The 15176-nt window shown below is 41.5% G+C and overlaps 1 protein-coding gene across 12 annotated transcripts in view; it reads left to right on the forward strand.

Moving 5' to 3' along the window:
* Positions 1-15176, forward strand: part of DMD (dystrophin) — a 2135104-nt gene that overhangs the window by 1465678 nt on the left and 654250 nt on the right. For all 12 annotated transcript variants that reach the window (XM_075916549.2, XM_089775838.1, XM_075916586.2 and 9 more), the window contains one exon: positions 13872-13973. In XM_075916549.2, the coding sequence (XP_075772664.2) occupies positions 13872-13973 (102 nt within the window). The remainder of the gene's footprint in view (positions 1-13871; positions 13974-15176) is intronic.

Raw genomic sequence — 15176 nt, forward strand, 5'->3', positions numbered from 1 at the left:
CCAGTGTAGACACCGCCATACAGAATGGGAAGTGACTATCTAGGGAGGAGTACTGCAGAAAAGGATTGAGAGGTCGTAGTGGACTGCATGCTAAATATGAGTCAACAGTGTGACGCAGTTGCAAAAAAAGCAAACATGATTCTGGAATGCATTAACAGGAGTTTTGTGAGCAAGACACGAGAAGTGATATTCTACTCTACTCTGACCTGATTAGGCCTCAGTTGGAGTATTGTGTCCAGTTCTGGATACCACATTTCAAGAAAGATGTGGAGAAATTGTAGAGAAGGTCCAGAGAAGAGCAACAAGAATGCTGAAAGGTCTAGAGAATATGACCTATGAAGGAAGACTGAAAGAATTGGGCTTCTTTAGTTTGGAAGGGAGAAGACTGAGTGGGGACATGATAGTGGTTTTCAGGTATTTAAAAGGGTGTCACAAGGAAGAGGGAAGACAATTGTTCTCCTTAGCCTCTGAGGATAGAACAGGAAGCAATGGGCTTAAACTGCAGCAAGAGAGGTTTAGGTTGGATATTAGGAAAAACTTCCCAACTGTCACATACCCCAACCCAAACTTCTGGACCCTCTCATTCAGAAGCCTGTGGCTTGCTCAATAGCCCAATCCTCCACCTAACCCCAACACTCCCCAGCCTGGAGTCCCCTCCCCTAGCCAGCGTCCCCTTCTCCACTTCCCTCATTCCCACCCCAGAGCCCACACATCCTGTCTCAACCCAGTGAGAGTGCTGCTAGATTGCAGGGATTTTTCCGGGTTTCCAGAGGTATCCCGGAAAATCTCTTCCATGTCCAGGGACACGTTTGTCCTTCCACTTTTTTTAGCGGAAGAGCAAACATGATCTTTCGGTTACCCCGTATTCCTCATGGAATGAGGAAGAAGGGGGCTTCCAAAAGAAGGGGTTTTTTTTCTGACATTTGGCACAGTATAGACCGGCCAAATGTTCAAAAAACCTCCTCCTACAGAAGAATCGAAAAGAAGCAGCAGTGTAGCCATACCCTGAGAGTGTATAAGGGCTGGGGATAGCAAGTGATGGAGAGGAGGAGAACAGAGAGTGCAGGGCTTCAAGTAAGGGGTGGGGTATTGGGGGAAGGCTGGGGTGGTAGATCTTGGCTTGTTCTGACATTTAAAAAGTGATCTTGGGTGTAAAAAGGTTGGGCTAGACAGTACTGGGTCCTGCCATGAGGGCAGGGGACTGGACTCGATGTCCTCTCAAGGTCCCTTCCAGTTTTAGTGTTCTATGATTCTGTGAAAACATTCCGCACCAGTACTCCCTGGAAACAATATCAGTCATCTTAGGAATCATTGTTTGTATGGGTGAATTACATTTGCCAGTAAATATATTTTATAAATGGCATAAAAATTCACTCCCTGGTTCCTCTGTATCTTATTTCCATGGCAGTTCTTGTTCCTTTCTATGTCACCACACATCCCCTTTTCACACATTTTACCTATCTCTAAAAAATCTGTCTTTCACGTCAAAATTGGAGCTTTCTCCTGGTGCACCCTGTTAGCTTTTTATACAGTGCTATAGCCCGAGTGTCTCGGGTTTCTGGGTCATCCTTATGAATGAAGTATCCAACGCTGCTAATTTCATTTCTAATTGTATAAGCTAATAAGGGTATTTTCAAATTCTTAGCCAGAGCATCATTTTGAGATTAGAGTGACATCCATTTAAATAATTCAGGCTGTTATGTCTATAAACTTTCTTTGAATCACTACATATGGGAATTTCCCACAATATATGCAGTTTATAGATATAAGGAATTCAGATTCTTTCTAGTTCTTTTAGCATGGACCTTTTGCATCATGCCTAACTTAAAAAAGAAGCAGATTCTGTGGGGTTCTGTGGATTCTTGATGTATTTTGTAGAGGATCAGTATAACTAGCTTAGCCCAACCTGATCTTTTCCCCTGATTTCACACACTCCTCTCATTGCACCCCTGTGAGATACAGTGGCAAATAAAACCTGATTGTAAAATGGATAGGCTCAGTTAGCCTCAAACATATCTAAACAAGAACAAAGTGGACATTCTTTATACTGGTCCATCATTTTGGTATTTTCAAAAAATCCTGAAATATTTATACTTTTGTCAGATACCCCATGAATATTAAATACATATATTTAAAAGATATTCTTGTGCAGAGTTCAGCTGCCCAGCTGCCCCTCTAAGTTGTTAGTAGGATGATTCCACACATTTAGTAATGCTTTACTGAATTAAAAAACTGCTAGATTTTTTTATTCAGTACGTAGAACAAAATGATCTGGCACATAGCTATAAGTAACATGATGCAATGGTGTATCTTGTCTCTTTCCATTCAAGAATGATCTTCTTCTGCCTGATTTAAGGCAATGTTAGCATAAATAAATATCTGCTACCAAAAGAGCTTAGCTTTGTAATGTTTCACTGGGAATAAATAATGTAGTCAGAGTTGTTGGGAAGAGATCTTTATTGATTATACAATCTTATAGGCTGGAAAAGGCCCGTGTTTGTCCATAAGGGTTTGGTCCTTAGGAAGTATCTACACTGCAATTAAAAATCTACAACCAGCCCATGCCAGCTGACTCAAGATCATGAGGTATGGGCATCGGGGCTGTTAATTTGTAGTGTAGACTGGGCGTGGTCTCATGCCTGGTCTCTAGGACCCTGCAGGGTGAATGGATCCCAGAGTGTGGGTTGCAGCCTGACCTGGAATGTCTGTACTGCAGTTAAAAAGCATCTTAGCCTAAATCCAGGTTGGCTAGCACAGGTCAGAGAGTGGGGGTCTAATTGCTGTGTAGACATGTCTGCATTCCTGAACTCCAGGAGCATGTCTACACAGCAGGGCTAAATTCAAAATAAGCTATGCATCTTGAACTACGCTAACTGCACAGCTTAAGTTGATATAGCTTATTTCGACTTCTGGTGCTGTCTACACAGCAATTATTTCAAGATAGAACATTCTTCTCCCAACTTCCCTTACTCCTTCTACAATGAGGATTACAGGAGTTGGAGTAAGCAGTCCTCCAGCTCGACATTATGTTGAAAAAACTGCTTTTGTGTAGACACAGACTATGTTATTTCGGAATAACTGATGGTATTCTGAAATAATGCTGCTGTGTAGACATAGCCCAGATGCCCTATCACTAAAGTCACAGATATTTTCAGGAAAAGTCATCACAGCTCATGGGCAGGAAACAGAAACTCACTATCCATCACCTGTCTGGGACCTGAGTAAATTTTGGGGTGGAGGCGGTGGTCTGGGTGCTCATAGGGGGAGTGCTCCAGGAAGCAATATGGATGCTCGTTTGGAGGTGGGGAAGGCTTGCCGCCTGGGAACCCCCATAGTGTTGTGCAGGAGGTTGGTGGTACTGGAGGGCGTCCTGCATGGCTCCTTGTGGCTCCAAGGTAGCAACAAAATGTCCCTCCCTCGGTTCCCAGGTCCATGTGCTGCCCCCACCCTAACCACCAGCTCTGCAGCTCTCATTAGCTGGGAACCATGGCCAATGGGAGCATCAGGAGTGGTGCCTGTGGGTGGAGGCAGTGTACAGAGCTCAAAGCGGGGGGGGGATGTATCACCACTTGGAGCCCCCCCCAAGTTAAACACCGCCCAGAGCCCTCATCTTCTGCCACGCCACAACCTCCAGATCTGAGCCCCCTCCTACAACCAAACTCCTGCTGCTGTTAGGAAGGGGGCAGTGGCACGAGACTGCCCCAGCAGTGGCTAGTGCAGCTGCCTGAGCTGCTCACGTGGCCCGTAGGCCAGCCGCTACGGAATGTCCTGGAAAGTAACAGAATCTGTGCCTTCCATTACTTCTGTGATAAACTGGCAGCCCTGACTCATCACTAAGAGCGCTAATGAAACCTGATCCTCTTTCTACAATTTCTTTATCAAACTACATTTGAGATTCGTAGTTAATATTGCTAGTTTGACACTTTTACTAGAGTGGCCCCATTGTGCTCTGCATTGTACAGGCACTTAATAAAAGCCATTTTCTTTCACGAAAAATATTACAATCCAGGGCAATTTGGGATTAAAAAAGATAGTCAGTACATAGTTAAACTTATTATAACTAGTGAGCTGCAGTTGTAAGCCATCTCTATATTAACAGCAATATCTTTCCTCACTATGCATGTTTGATGGACAACAATACTATTCCATTGTCTAATTAAATAATGCCTCATTTTTTCATGTCTAAATATACTTTGTGGTCCAGAACTGAAAATCTTGTCAAAATGAAGCCCTCTAATTTACTTTAGTGTCTCAAATTTGATAGGTTTGTTTACCAAATGTCAATGTTTGTTAAGCACTCTAAAGCAGTGAAAAATTTCTAATCAACAACTCCTGACTGCTGTGTCCCTCTGAAGAAAGCTTTTTTTTTTTTAAAATGAGTCTGAGCTGCCATCCTATTAAAAGGAAACTGCGTTTTTTTTAAAGAACGTAGTGTGCTAGCTTTAAATTTTTTATTTTTTATTTTAAAGTTATAATTACTTTTCATTTGAAGTGTGCATTCACCTTTAAACTTGGGTATAGCCAACCTCTTTATGTATAGATAATTTCCACATGGACTTCTTTACACAGGTAATTTAATCCAAAATTTAATTCACTTTTATTAACATTGGTTGAATTTCATTGCTATAATATAGACAAGACACTGTTGACTGTGGAACTTTTACCATCATGTTTCTTCGGTTGATAGGTTAAACTGATGTGGTGCTAGAAGCTAACAGAGTCTTTTCTACACTAAGGCTGCCATAGACTCCTAGACACAGAGGTCAGAAGGGAAAATCATGATCATCTAGTCTGACCTTCTGAACATGGCAGGCTACAGAATCTCACCTACCAAGATGAAATAGCCCCCTATCTCCGAGAGGCTCTGGGGGTATGTCGACACTACAAAGTTAATTCGAACTAACAGCGCCTTTCATAGGCACTACACATGCAAACCTCTAGTTCGAACTTAATTTGAACTAGCAGAGCACTTAATTTGAATTAGGTAAACCTCATTCTACGAGGACTAACGCCTAGTTCGAATTAAGTAGTTCGAATTAAGAGCTGTGTAGCCACTTAATTCGAACTAGTGGGAGGCTAGTCCTTCCCAGCTTGCCCTGGTGGCCACAACCAGGGAAACTCTTCTGCCCCCCTCCCGGCTCCGGAGCACTTAAAAGGGTACGGTCTGGCTACGGTGCCCGTGCCAGGTGCAAGCCTGCCAGCACCCAGCCAGCAGATCCTGAACCTGGCACGGCATGAGCCAGCCACCCGCTGCCACTCAGCCCTCCGCCTCTTCCTGGGACTAGGCTGGCAGCTCCCGGGGCCGCAAGAGGCGGGCGCCCACCTGGTCTAGTGTGGAGATCATGGACCTCACTGAGGTTTGGGGGGAGGCACCCAACGTCCACGACCTCCACACTAGGCACAGGAAAGAGGCTGTCTAGGGCAGGACAGCTGCCAGCCTGGCCACCAAAGATCGCATGCAAACCCAGGAGCAGGTTTGCATGAAAATCAAGGTGGTCCAGTGAGACCCCCGACCCTGAGCCCTGAGCTTAGAACATAAGAACATAAGAATGGCTGTATTGGGTCAGACCAAAGGTCCATCTAGCCCAGAAGCCTATCTGCCGACAGCGGCCAACACCAGCTACTCCGGAGGGGATGGACCGAAGACAATGACCAAGCCGTTTGTCTCGTGCCATCCATCTCCCGCCTTCCACAAACAGAGGCCGGGGACACCGTTTCTACCCCCTGGCTAATAGCACTCCATGGACCCAACCTCCATGACTTTATCTAACTTCTCTTTAAACTCTGTTATAGTTCTAGCCTTCACAGCATCGTATGGCAAGGAGTTCTACAGGTTGACTATTTGCTTTGTGAAGAAGAACTTTCTTTTATTAGTTTGAAGCCTGCTACCCATTCATTTCATTTGGTGTCCTCTAGTCCTTCTATTATGGGAACTAATGAAGAACTTTTCTTTATTCACCCTCTCCACACCACGCATGATTTTATATACCTCTATCATATCCCCCCTCAGTCTCCTCTTTTTCAAACTGAAAAGTCCCAGTCACTTTAGCCTCTCCTCATATGGGACCTGTTCCAAACCTCTGATCATTTTAGTTGCCCTTTTCGGAACCCTTTCCAAAGCCAAAATATCTTTTCGGGGGTGAGGAGATCACATCTGTACGCAGTACTGAAGATGTGGGCGTACCATAGTTTTATATTTCCCCTCCTTCTTCCCCTGGATTTCCCCTTCCAGCTCCTTCCTCCCAGGTTTCCCCCTCCCCTCTTTCACCCCTTTTCTTCCCCTCTCCCACGTCCTTTTCCCAGTCTCTCCAGAAGTTAATCCCCACCACCACCCCCAGTTTTGTTAAATAAAGAGTTTCTATTTTTGAACACGTGTCCTTTATTTTTTACTTCAAGAAGGGGGGCTAGGGAGGGGTAAGTGGAAGGAGGTGAGGGAGGAATGGGGCACGAGCCCCTGATGGGGAGGACTGGGGTGGCTCTGCGGGCTCCTCGAGGTGTAAGCTCTCCTGCAAGGTCTCCTGGATCCTGACAGCTCCCTGATTGACCCTCCCCCACGAGGAGTAACCGTAGTTCAAATTAGAAAGCCTAATTCGAAATACCTACTCCGTGTTGCATGTAGCCGCGGTCACGGTGTCTGCACTAACGGGGATTTAAAAATGGGGGCGCCCGGCAAGATGCAAATGAAGCCCAGGATATTTATCGAATGCCTACATTAACCACCCTAAAAAAGGAATAAGGGATCTTTCAGTAAAGGCTTTATTTTCCAAAAGATCCCCTTCTAGACTGGAGCTTTTTTCCGGCAAAGCTCCGAGCCAGAAAATAGCAGCAGCCATGTTTATGCAAATGAAGCGGGGGGGATTTAAATCCCCGCTTCATTTGCAATTGCGATGTGTCTAATTTGCATCCCTTTTACGGAAAAGGGATGCAGTCTAGACACAGCCATTGAGTTATAAGATCAGGAACACATATTCCTGCTCATCCAGAAATATAGTTTATGCTATCATGTGCCGACAATGTCCGTCTGCTATGTACATTGGACAAACGTCTCAGACACTTCACCAAAGAATCAATGCACACAAAACAGATATTAGACAGGATCACAAAGAAAAAACAGTTTCTTTCCATTTCAACCAGAAAGGGCATTGTCTCAACGACCTGATTACCTGCATCCTGCTTCAAAGACCTTTTACCACCAGACTTGAAAGAGAATCCTCTGAACTGTCATTTATGCTTAAATTTGACACTTTACACCTAAGTCTTAACAAGGACGCAAATTACCTTACCCATTACAAAGATAGCTTCCCCAATTATCACCTCTAATATCATTAACTCACAGACATTTACCTTCCCTCTTATCCCCTTTCTGTTCTGAAATTTAATTTGTCCTTTGTGTTCATTTTTTTTTATTGTATCCTTTGGTATATATGGTCATGGCAATTTTCTTCCACAATTTGATCTGAGGAAGTGGGTCTGGCCCACGAAAGCTCATCGCCTAATAAACCATCTTGTTAGTCTTTAAAGTGCTACATAGTACTGTTTTTTGTCCCCCCATCTCTGTCTGGGTTACTGATGTCTTCAAATAATAAAGACTTCAAGTTACAGAGAACTTACCTTGTACATTAGTTTAAGCCTGCAAGTGACCCGTGGCCCATTCTTCAGAGGAAGGCAAAATCTCCCAGGGTCTCTACAAATCTGACCTGGAGGAAAATTCCTTTCCAACACCAAATATGGTGATCAGTTAGATCAGGAGTCTCCAAACTTTTCAGCCCGAGGGCCGCATTAACTATCAAACAGCAGTTCGGGGGCCGACTACACACTTGAGGTCCAAATAAAAAACAATCAAAACATGGATGTTGTTTTTAATTATTTATTTAATATTATTTTATTCAGTTATTATTTAATAACACATTGATACACTACACATGAACACCTGTATTAGTGTGAATGGTGAAATTGTTTCCTGGATGCCAAAATTGTTTCCGTAGACAAAAAGGTCTCCACGGGCCGGATGAGAGGGCCTCGCGGGCCGCATCCGGCCCGCGGGCCGTACTTTGGAGACCTCTGAGTTAGATCTTGATCTCATGTTTGTTCTGTGAGTTTTACATGTCTGAAAGAGAGTGGAATTTCTAGCAACCTTATATATTTTAACCTGACACATTTGTTTGATGAATTTGATAGGGAAATCCTCCAGTTAAATTAGCAACATAGCCACAACAGGCAGTTCACAAGATTCCCTAATGTGTAATTCCAGTGGAATTACCTACATTTTTTACCGTGAAATATTTTGTGTTGAATGAACTAAATAACACTGCACCTGTCCCATAGCATGTCTGTCAATACACAGAGTGGAAGTGCTAGAACTTTCAAGATTACAATCAGCATTTAAACTTACAAAAGCATTATCAAAAAGTTCTGGATTTGTCATCCTCTAAGTGCTCAGTTCTGCCCTTGGGGGGGTAGCCTAGACAGATCCCATTAACTTCAATGGTAGCCTGAAGGAAACATCCAAGGACAAAGTATGACCCTAGCTCTTATCTTAGTTTAAATTATGAGTCTGAATAATACACAGGCAAGATGACATCTACTATCTTCATTTTGTTGTGAATTGACTAGTGGTGTCTAGATCAGAGTTGCTATGTTTTCTTCTCCTTGTGGGACTGAATGATAGAACAGAATCCTGAATGTACATTTAAGAATGTCTACTTACATTAATTTAATACCACCTGTCAGACAGACCTGAACTCTAGTGCTACAAAATACTGTGCTTGAAAACGTGTTCATTGACAGAGGCTATCAAAAGTTTATTTCTTTCAAGTAAGGAATAATTCAACAAAAAAATTTTTTGACAATATTTCATGAATATTAAGACTTTTAAAAAGGTTTTCTTCTGGCATTTGTAACTGCTTAAAATAATTCATATGACAATTCTGGCTATTGATATTTTTAATATGTAGTAAAGCACAAAACACAGAAAATACAGATTGTATCTCCCTTAGCCAGGACTCTCTAGTCTGGCAACATCCATGGTCCAGCAGGACCACGGATGTTCCTGGACTGCAGAGCCCAGATATAGGGAGGTCAGGCTGAAGGGAAGGAGCAACGGGGGCATGACTCAGCCAGGAGCCCTGTGTAGTGGGGACCTCAGAGGGGCAGTCAGTGCATCAAGGAGTACTGGCACCTGCAGCCAGGTAGGAGCAGGAGGCCAGCAGCAGCAGGCGTAGAGCTCTGGTCCCCATCATGGAGCTCCATGCCTGGTGGCAGCCACGGAGCTCCATCCCGGTGATCCACAGCTGGACAGGCAACAGTGGGGCTGAGCTGGAGCGCTAGCTGGGAGTGACACAGGCCATGATAGGAGAGACCTCCCCTTGTCCGGCAAATCCCCTCATTCGAGACTGGTCAGGTCCCAATGGTGCCAGATGAGGGAGGTCCAACCTGTACTAAGCATTGAGGGTGCATTAAGAGCTTTTTTTTGACAGTATGAACAAGAAAATAATTCATGCAGAAAACAAAACTTGAATTATGCATCATTTTGCATTTAACATACATTTCAACAATGGGACTAAGATTTAGATCAACACAATTGACATTGAGATATTAGACTTAAGAAAACAAACTGGAAAATACTTCCCAAAGACTACTACATCAAAATATACTGGTAATTTAACTTCTAAATAGGATACATTTTGATTACCCAGCCATTAAAAATTGGCAGTGGTGAAAGTAAAATTAATTTCTCCCTGGTACAGAGGGGCACACTAGATAGAGTGGTCACATGCCCCCTTCCTCCTTATGTGACCCTCTGTGTGATTCTGCCCCACCCCCAGCCTAGGGTCACCACACTCCCCATTACATATGACATGATGGGGAGGAGGGCTGAGGGTGGTACAGCAGCCAGAGGAGCTTCCGGGAGTTCTGCTGCTTTCAGACCTGTCCCCTGCCCTTCCATGAAACCATGTCTCATCTAGCTGCATATAGTGACAGCCTTGCTGAAGGATAATGGGAGGAGCCAAGAGGAAAAAGGAACAGGACACCGGCAGCTCCTCTGCCTCCTGTACTGCTCCCAGCTCTCTTCCCTCTCCTCAGTTCTATTCTCATGAGAGACAGCTCCGTGGAGGTGGTCAGGGGCAGTAGAGTGTTTTTCTGGCACACAGTACCAACTATAAATAGCTTGCTGGTATGTTGTACTTGGACCATTCCACTTTCTTACCAGAATTCTGTGCTGGCCCCTCCCGGTTTACTTTCACCTCAGCCTACTGGGCAAAAACAAATATATATTCTTTCCAATTTTTATATAGTGCAAAATATATGTTACTCACCAATATGTGACACACACACATATTTTCTTTCAAAATTATATCTGTGGTGTGTGAATGCATGACTACAACTTTTTTTTTGGGGGGGGGGTATGCGAATGTCTCTTGAAACCCTTTTGACTGCAGAATTTGGATTGCCATTCAGTTGTTGAACTTGCTATTCTCTTTTTAAATGTTACAAATTCAAATGAGCTATATATAGCATTATTATAATGTGTATATTGTAAATTACAATGCATCAGTTGTACCCTGAAGGTAGAGGATATATACTACTGAATGACTGAACTTTGTCACTCTTATACATCTTGAATAGTAACTGACTTCATTAGTATTCTTACAGATTTCTATGGGACTCCTTGCATAAACTTCAACTTGAACATTTCTAGCAAAAGCCAAAGTGTTAATTCTCCTTATTATAAATTTCATGTATTTAATTCAGGTTTGGATTTGAGAAAGCAATGGAAGAGCTAGCACATTTCATTTTGGCTAGATGTGGTGGTAGAGGCAACAAATGTAGACTGCACAAAATAATTCTACCCACTTTACTATTGCAAGGTTTACTCCATCCTTTTTTTTTTTTTTAAGCTCTTTCTAGTTTTGGTAAGTCTTCATCTATTATGGAGGGAGATATCCACCTTATTCTCTGATCTCCATAGTGAATTATAACTTCTATTTTCTGCAGATGGTACAGAATGTTGTTTGATATTCAATATACATGAATATTGAATATTAATATACACTCACAAATTAACTTTGTAAAGCATATAAAATAGTAATAAGACAAAAGGATAAATGACAGACAAAATATTAGCACTGACTTATTTTAATTCATTTTAAATGTACAATGTCTAATTTAAAAAAAAACTGAGATGAAGACACTGTTTCTTTTATTTTACATGTCCTTTGTTCCACATTTCCCTATGGAATAAGGAAATATAATGTTAGACAGTGTTGTGACAAAAAAGGAAAAGAAATCTGACTCTGATAAAGAACTTGAACTAAAGATGAAGGAAATAAAAAAGAGAAGGAACAATGGCAGAAGGCAAAATTAAATCTGCAGTGATTATAGTGCTCAGGAGTACGACAATTGAATCAGAGAAATGTAGGACATCAGTAAGTCATCTACTCCAGTCCCCTGTATCCATGGCGGTACAAAGTATTATCTAGACCATCCATGACAGATGGTTACCTAATCTGCTTTTTAAAATGTCCAATTATGGAGGTTTCACAACCTTCCTAGGCAAGTTCTTCCTGTACTTATCCATTAATTCTTGTGTTTTGCTTACATCACTACTGCTAATGTGTCAAAGAATGATAACTTCTTTTGTTACAGTGTTACACTGTTGACTCATATATAGCTTTTTATCTACTATAGCCCCCAGATCCTTTTCCGCAGTATTCCTTCCTACGCAGTCATTTCCTATTTTGTAGGTGTGCAATTGTTTGTTCTTACTAAGTGCAGTACTTTGCATTTGTCCTTATTGAATTTGATCCTAATTTCTTCAGACCATTCTTCATCTGGAATGAAGATATAGGCTGTGTCTAGACTACAAAGTTCTACTGGGAAAAGATACACCAATTGTGAACCGCAATTTGTGTATCTTTTTCTTCCTTTCTTCCAAAAGAGGCTTTTCTGACAATTGGCCCATCAACACTGGGACAGATATCGGGGGAAAAAGTCTATTTTGGAACATCCCTTCTTCCTCGCAGAATGAGGTTTACAGGGATGTCAAAAAATACATCTGCTTTTCTAAACTTTTTTTCGGAAAAAGAAGACACATTCCTTGGACACGGCAGAGCTTTTCTGGAATGCTTCCAGTATTTTGGAAAAACTCTGCAGACTAGACATACCCATATAAAAGGAATCAGTAAAATACAAAATATTTAAAATGTTCCTGCAAGAAACTGGACAGCTTTTGACCATCTTTTAGGCTGATAAATAATGTAAGGAAATATGAATAAGAGAAGGCAGTGGACTTCGGGACTTCCATTTGGGATAATTTTATTGTGCTGTTCAGGAAGTTTTGCATGTAGATTTTCAGGCAGGAATTGTGGAATTATTGACAGTTGAATATTGAGGAGTGAAATGATCCATTGTTGTGTTTTAGAATGACATTGATTTGAACAAGTGAAATGCAAGTACAGAAAAAATAGCATTTTTTTCAGATTTTAATCAATGAAATGATGTTCTTGAGCCCTTACATTATGATATTGGAATACAATTTTGCCTCCTGTCAAACTAATGATAACTGAGATTGTGAGTAGAAAATAAAGATTGAGAGTCAGTGGATAGATAGTGGCGTTGTTTGAAGGAAATAGCTCATTTGAGAAGCTGTGAGATTCAGATGAAATTAGAAAATGGAGAAAAAAGTAAGAACTCACTCAGATTCCTCAGATAATATTGTAGTGTTTTGTTACATTCATTATTCATTTAAAATCATCATCAACATAAAGCAAAAATTAATTCCTCAAAACTGGATATGTGGTATGTTCTTTCTTCTCCTTTTTATGCACAGATGTGTTTTTTCCCCTAAATTAGGTATTCCCCAATTGCATGTTTTTGAAATCAGATACTATATAGTATTAATCTTGGGTGCATCTCTAGGTTGGATGTGTTCAGCACTTGGATGGGAAAAAATTTAAAAAGGAAATGATTTTGCTAATTCAGTAGGTGTCATTCTTCCTTCTTGATAATACAGGTTCATCCTCTCTAAATCAAGATTCTCTAGTCTGGCAACATCTGCGGACAGGCAGGGCCAGAGATGTTCCAGGAACAGAAAGCCCCAATGGAAGGCTGGTAGATGGGAGCCCAGTGAGGCCAGGAGCCTGGCAGTGGGGTTTCAGGGCTCCCCAATGGGGCTGGAGGCCAGGGAGGGAGTCAGCCAGGAGGACAATGGCCAGGCAAGGATGCGGGGGAGGGTGATGACAGGGGGGGCAGAAATGAATTCCCCTGTTCCAGAAGAATCCCTCATTTGGGATCAGTCAAGTCCAGAGAGTGCTGCACCATGGAGGTCTAACATGCAATAAATGTCTTAGGGTGGTTTTAATAGTTACTGTGCTGTTAGTGTGTAGTTTGTAATATTGGTTTGGATTCAGCAAGCTGGAGGTTTCATTATAAATTATTATTAGTGTAGTGTTAGTTACCCAAAAGCATTCAACCTGGTAACATATATAAGACATCCACTACTACATGGGAAAAGTATCCTCTACTGCACTAACTTCTAATATCAGGTTCTATTTTTTAAAACGTAAAAGATGACAACAAGATAGAATTGTTCAAATTAGTTTTCAAATGCCTGTTCTTTCTAGTGTGAATTTTCACTGATTTCTGTCATTTTATTTTACTGAGACCTTCATGGATGAAGGGCTATATCACTGTTTATTTGACTACTCCTATTCTATCCCTGTTTTATTTTTCAGTGATTCTCTTTCTCCTGTCACCATTTGCAAACAGAAACTAATCTACTGAGGTGTATACAGCCGCCTGTGGAACTTTAAGAGTTGGTGGTTTTAGTCCTGAATATACAACTAATTTACACTATTTTTACCTCCACCCAGGAAACTGAAGCAGCAGTTCAAGCTAAACAGCCGGATGTGGAAGGGGTTTTGTCTAGAGGACATCATTTATATAAGGAAAAACCAGCCACTCATCCAGTAAAGGTAATGAAGCAGTATCCATTACCACATAATAGGTTATGTTGTCCTTGTTATACCCTTGTCCTTGATGTCATCCATTTAAAATCAGTGGAAGAATTTGGAAAATAATATTGACTCTTTTGTACAACAGGAGAGGCAAAAACATTTTACTGGAAGCCAGAATTATCTGTGCACTGTGATACTAAATATGCCTTTTTTTATTGGAGTTCACCAAACTCATGAGAAGGTCATTCACATTAAAAATGTGACCAATATGCACTTACCTCACCATTTACATCAGACCATTCTATTCCAAATGAAGCTTAAAGACATCCTGTGGGGAAAGTTATTTTATTTTGTGTAGAGGGAAGTGAGATGCAGACCAGAGAGGGTCCCATCTTATACATTTTTCCAAACGTGAGGGGAGAAGGGTGAGGCCAATTGAGACAACTCTTCTGCTGGCCTGTAGCAAAGCACAGGCAGAATTGCCTGTGAAATATCACGTGTTTGTCTTCTTGTTTGACAGACAGGATATTTTGGTAGGAAAGACTGATTGCTGTCTTGTGGGAGCTCATTCTCAAATCACGATAAGATTAAAGAGGCTGTCTATAGGGGACTGATGCTAAAGGATAATTGTGTCTGCCTATTGGGATACAACAGGTCATTAGCATCATCCTCATCACAGTCTTTGGATTCGAAGACTGAAGGGGAATGGAAGTGACTATGCAACTATCACTGTCAAACATCACCATCGAGCAGAGTCTTGGCGCACGAGCTATTTCATGTGTGTTGTCTTGCTTATGTTTTTGTACATGACAACAAATTATCACTAGACACTATGATTAAATCTTCCTAAGAGCATCTAAGAGTGCCTTATTGATCAGTCCAAATTTGTATTGCAATTGTCTCTTGTAGGGCTGAGAGATAGCAAGACTCATTATTGTATTTAAAGCTTCTTCAAAACAGCACAGGTCAATAATGTTATTATACCAAAACAGTTTGTACTTACACTTCCTTTTTTCTTCTGCAGCTTGTGCTTAGCTACTTTGAAACATATGTGCAGTTTATTTTCCTACCAATTACCAAATCTTCCTTAAGTCACATTGAAATTCTATCTTTACCTCCACTTTAAAAATAAATATATATTTACGATTATTTTGTTCCTTTTTCTCCAAAGAAATCTTTGAAAACTGGTTTCCTCATTGGAATCCCAACTTTTAAAATGAG

Source organism: Pelodiscus sinensis, chromosome 1, assembly GCF_052426305.1.
Source record: "Pelodiscus sinensis isolate ZL-2025 chromosome 1, ASM5242630v1, whole genome shotgun sequence".
NCBI lineage: Eukaryota > Metazoa > Chordata > Testudines > Trionychidae > Pelodiscus > Pelodiscus sinensis.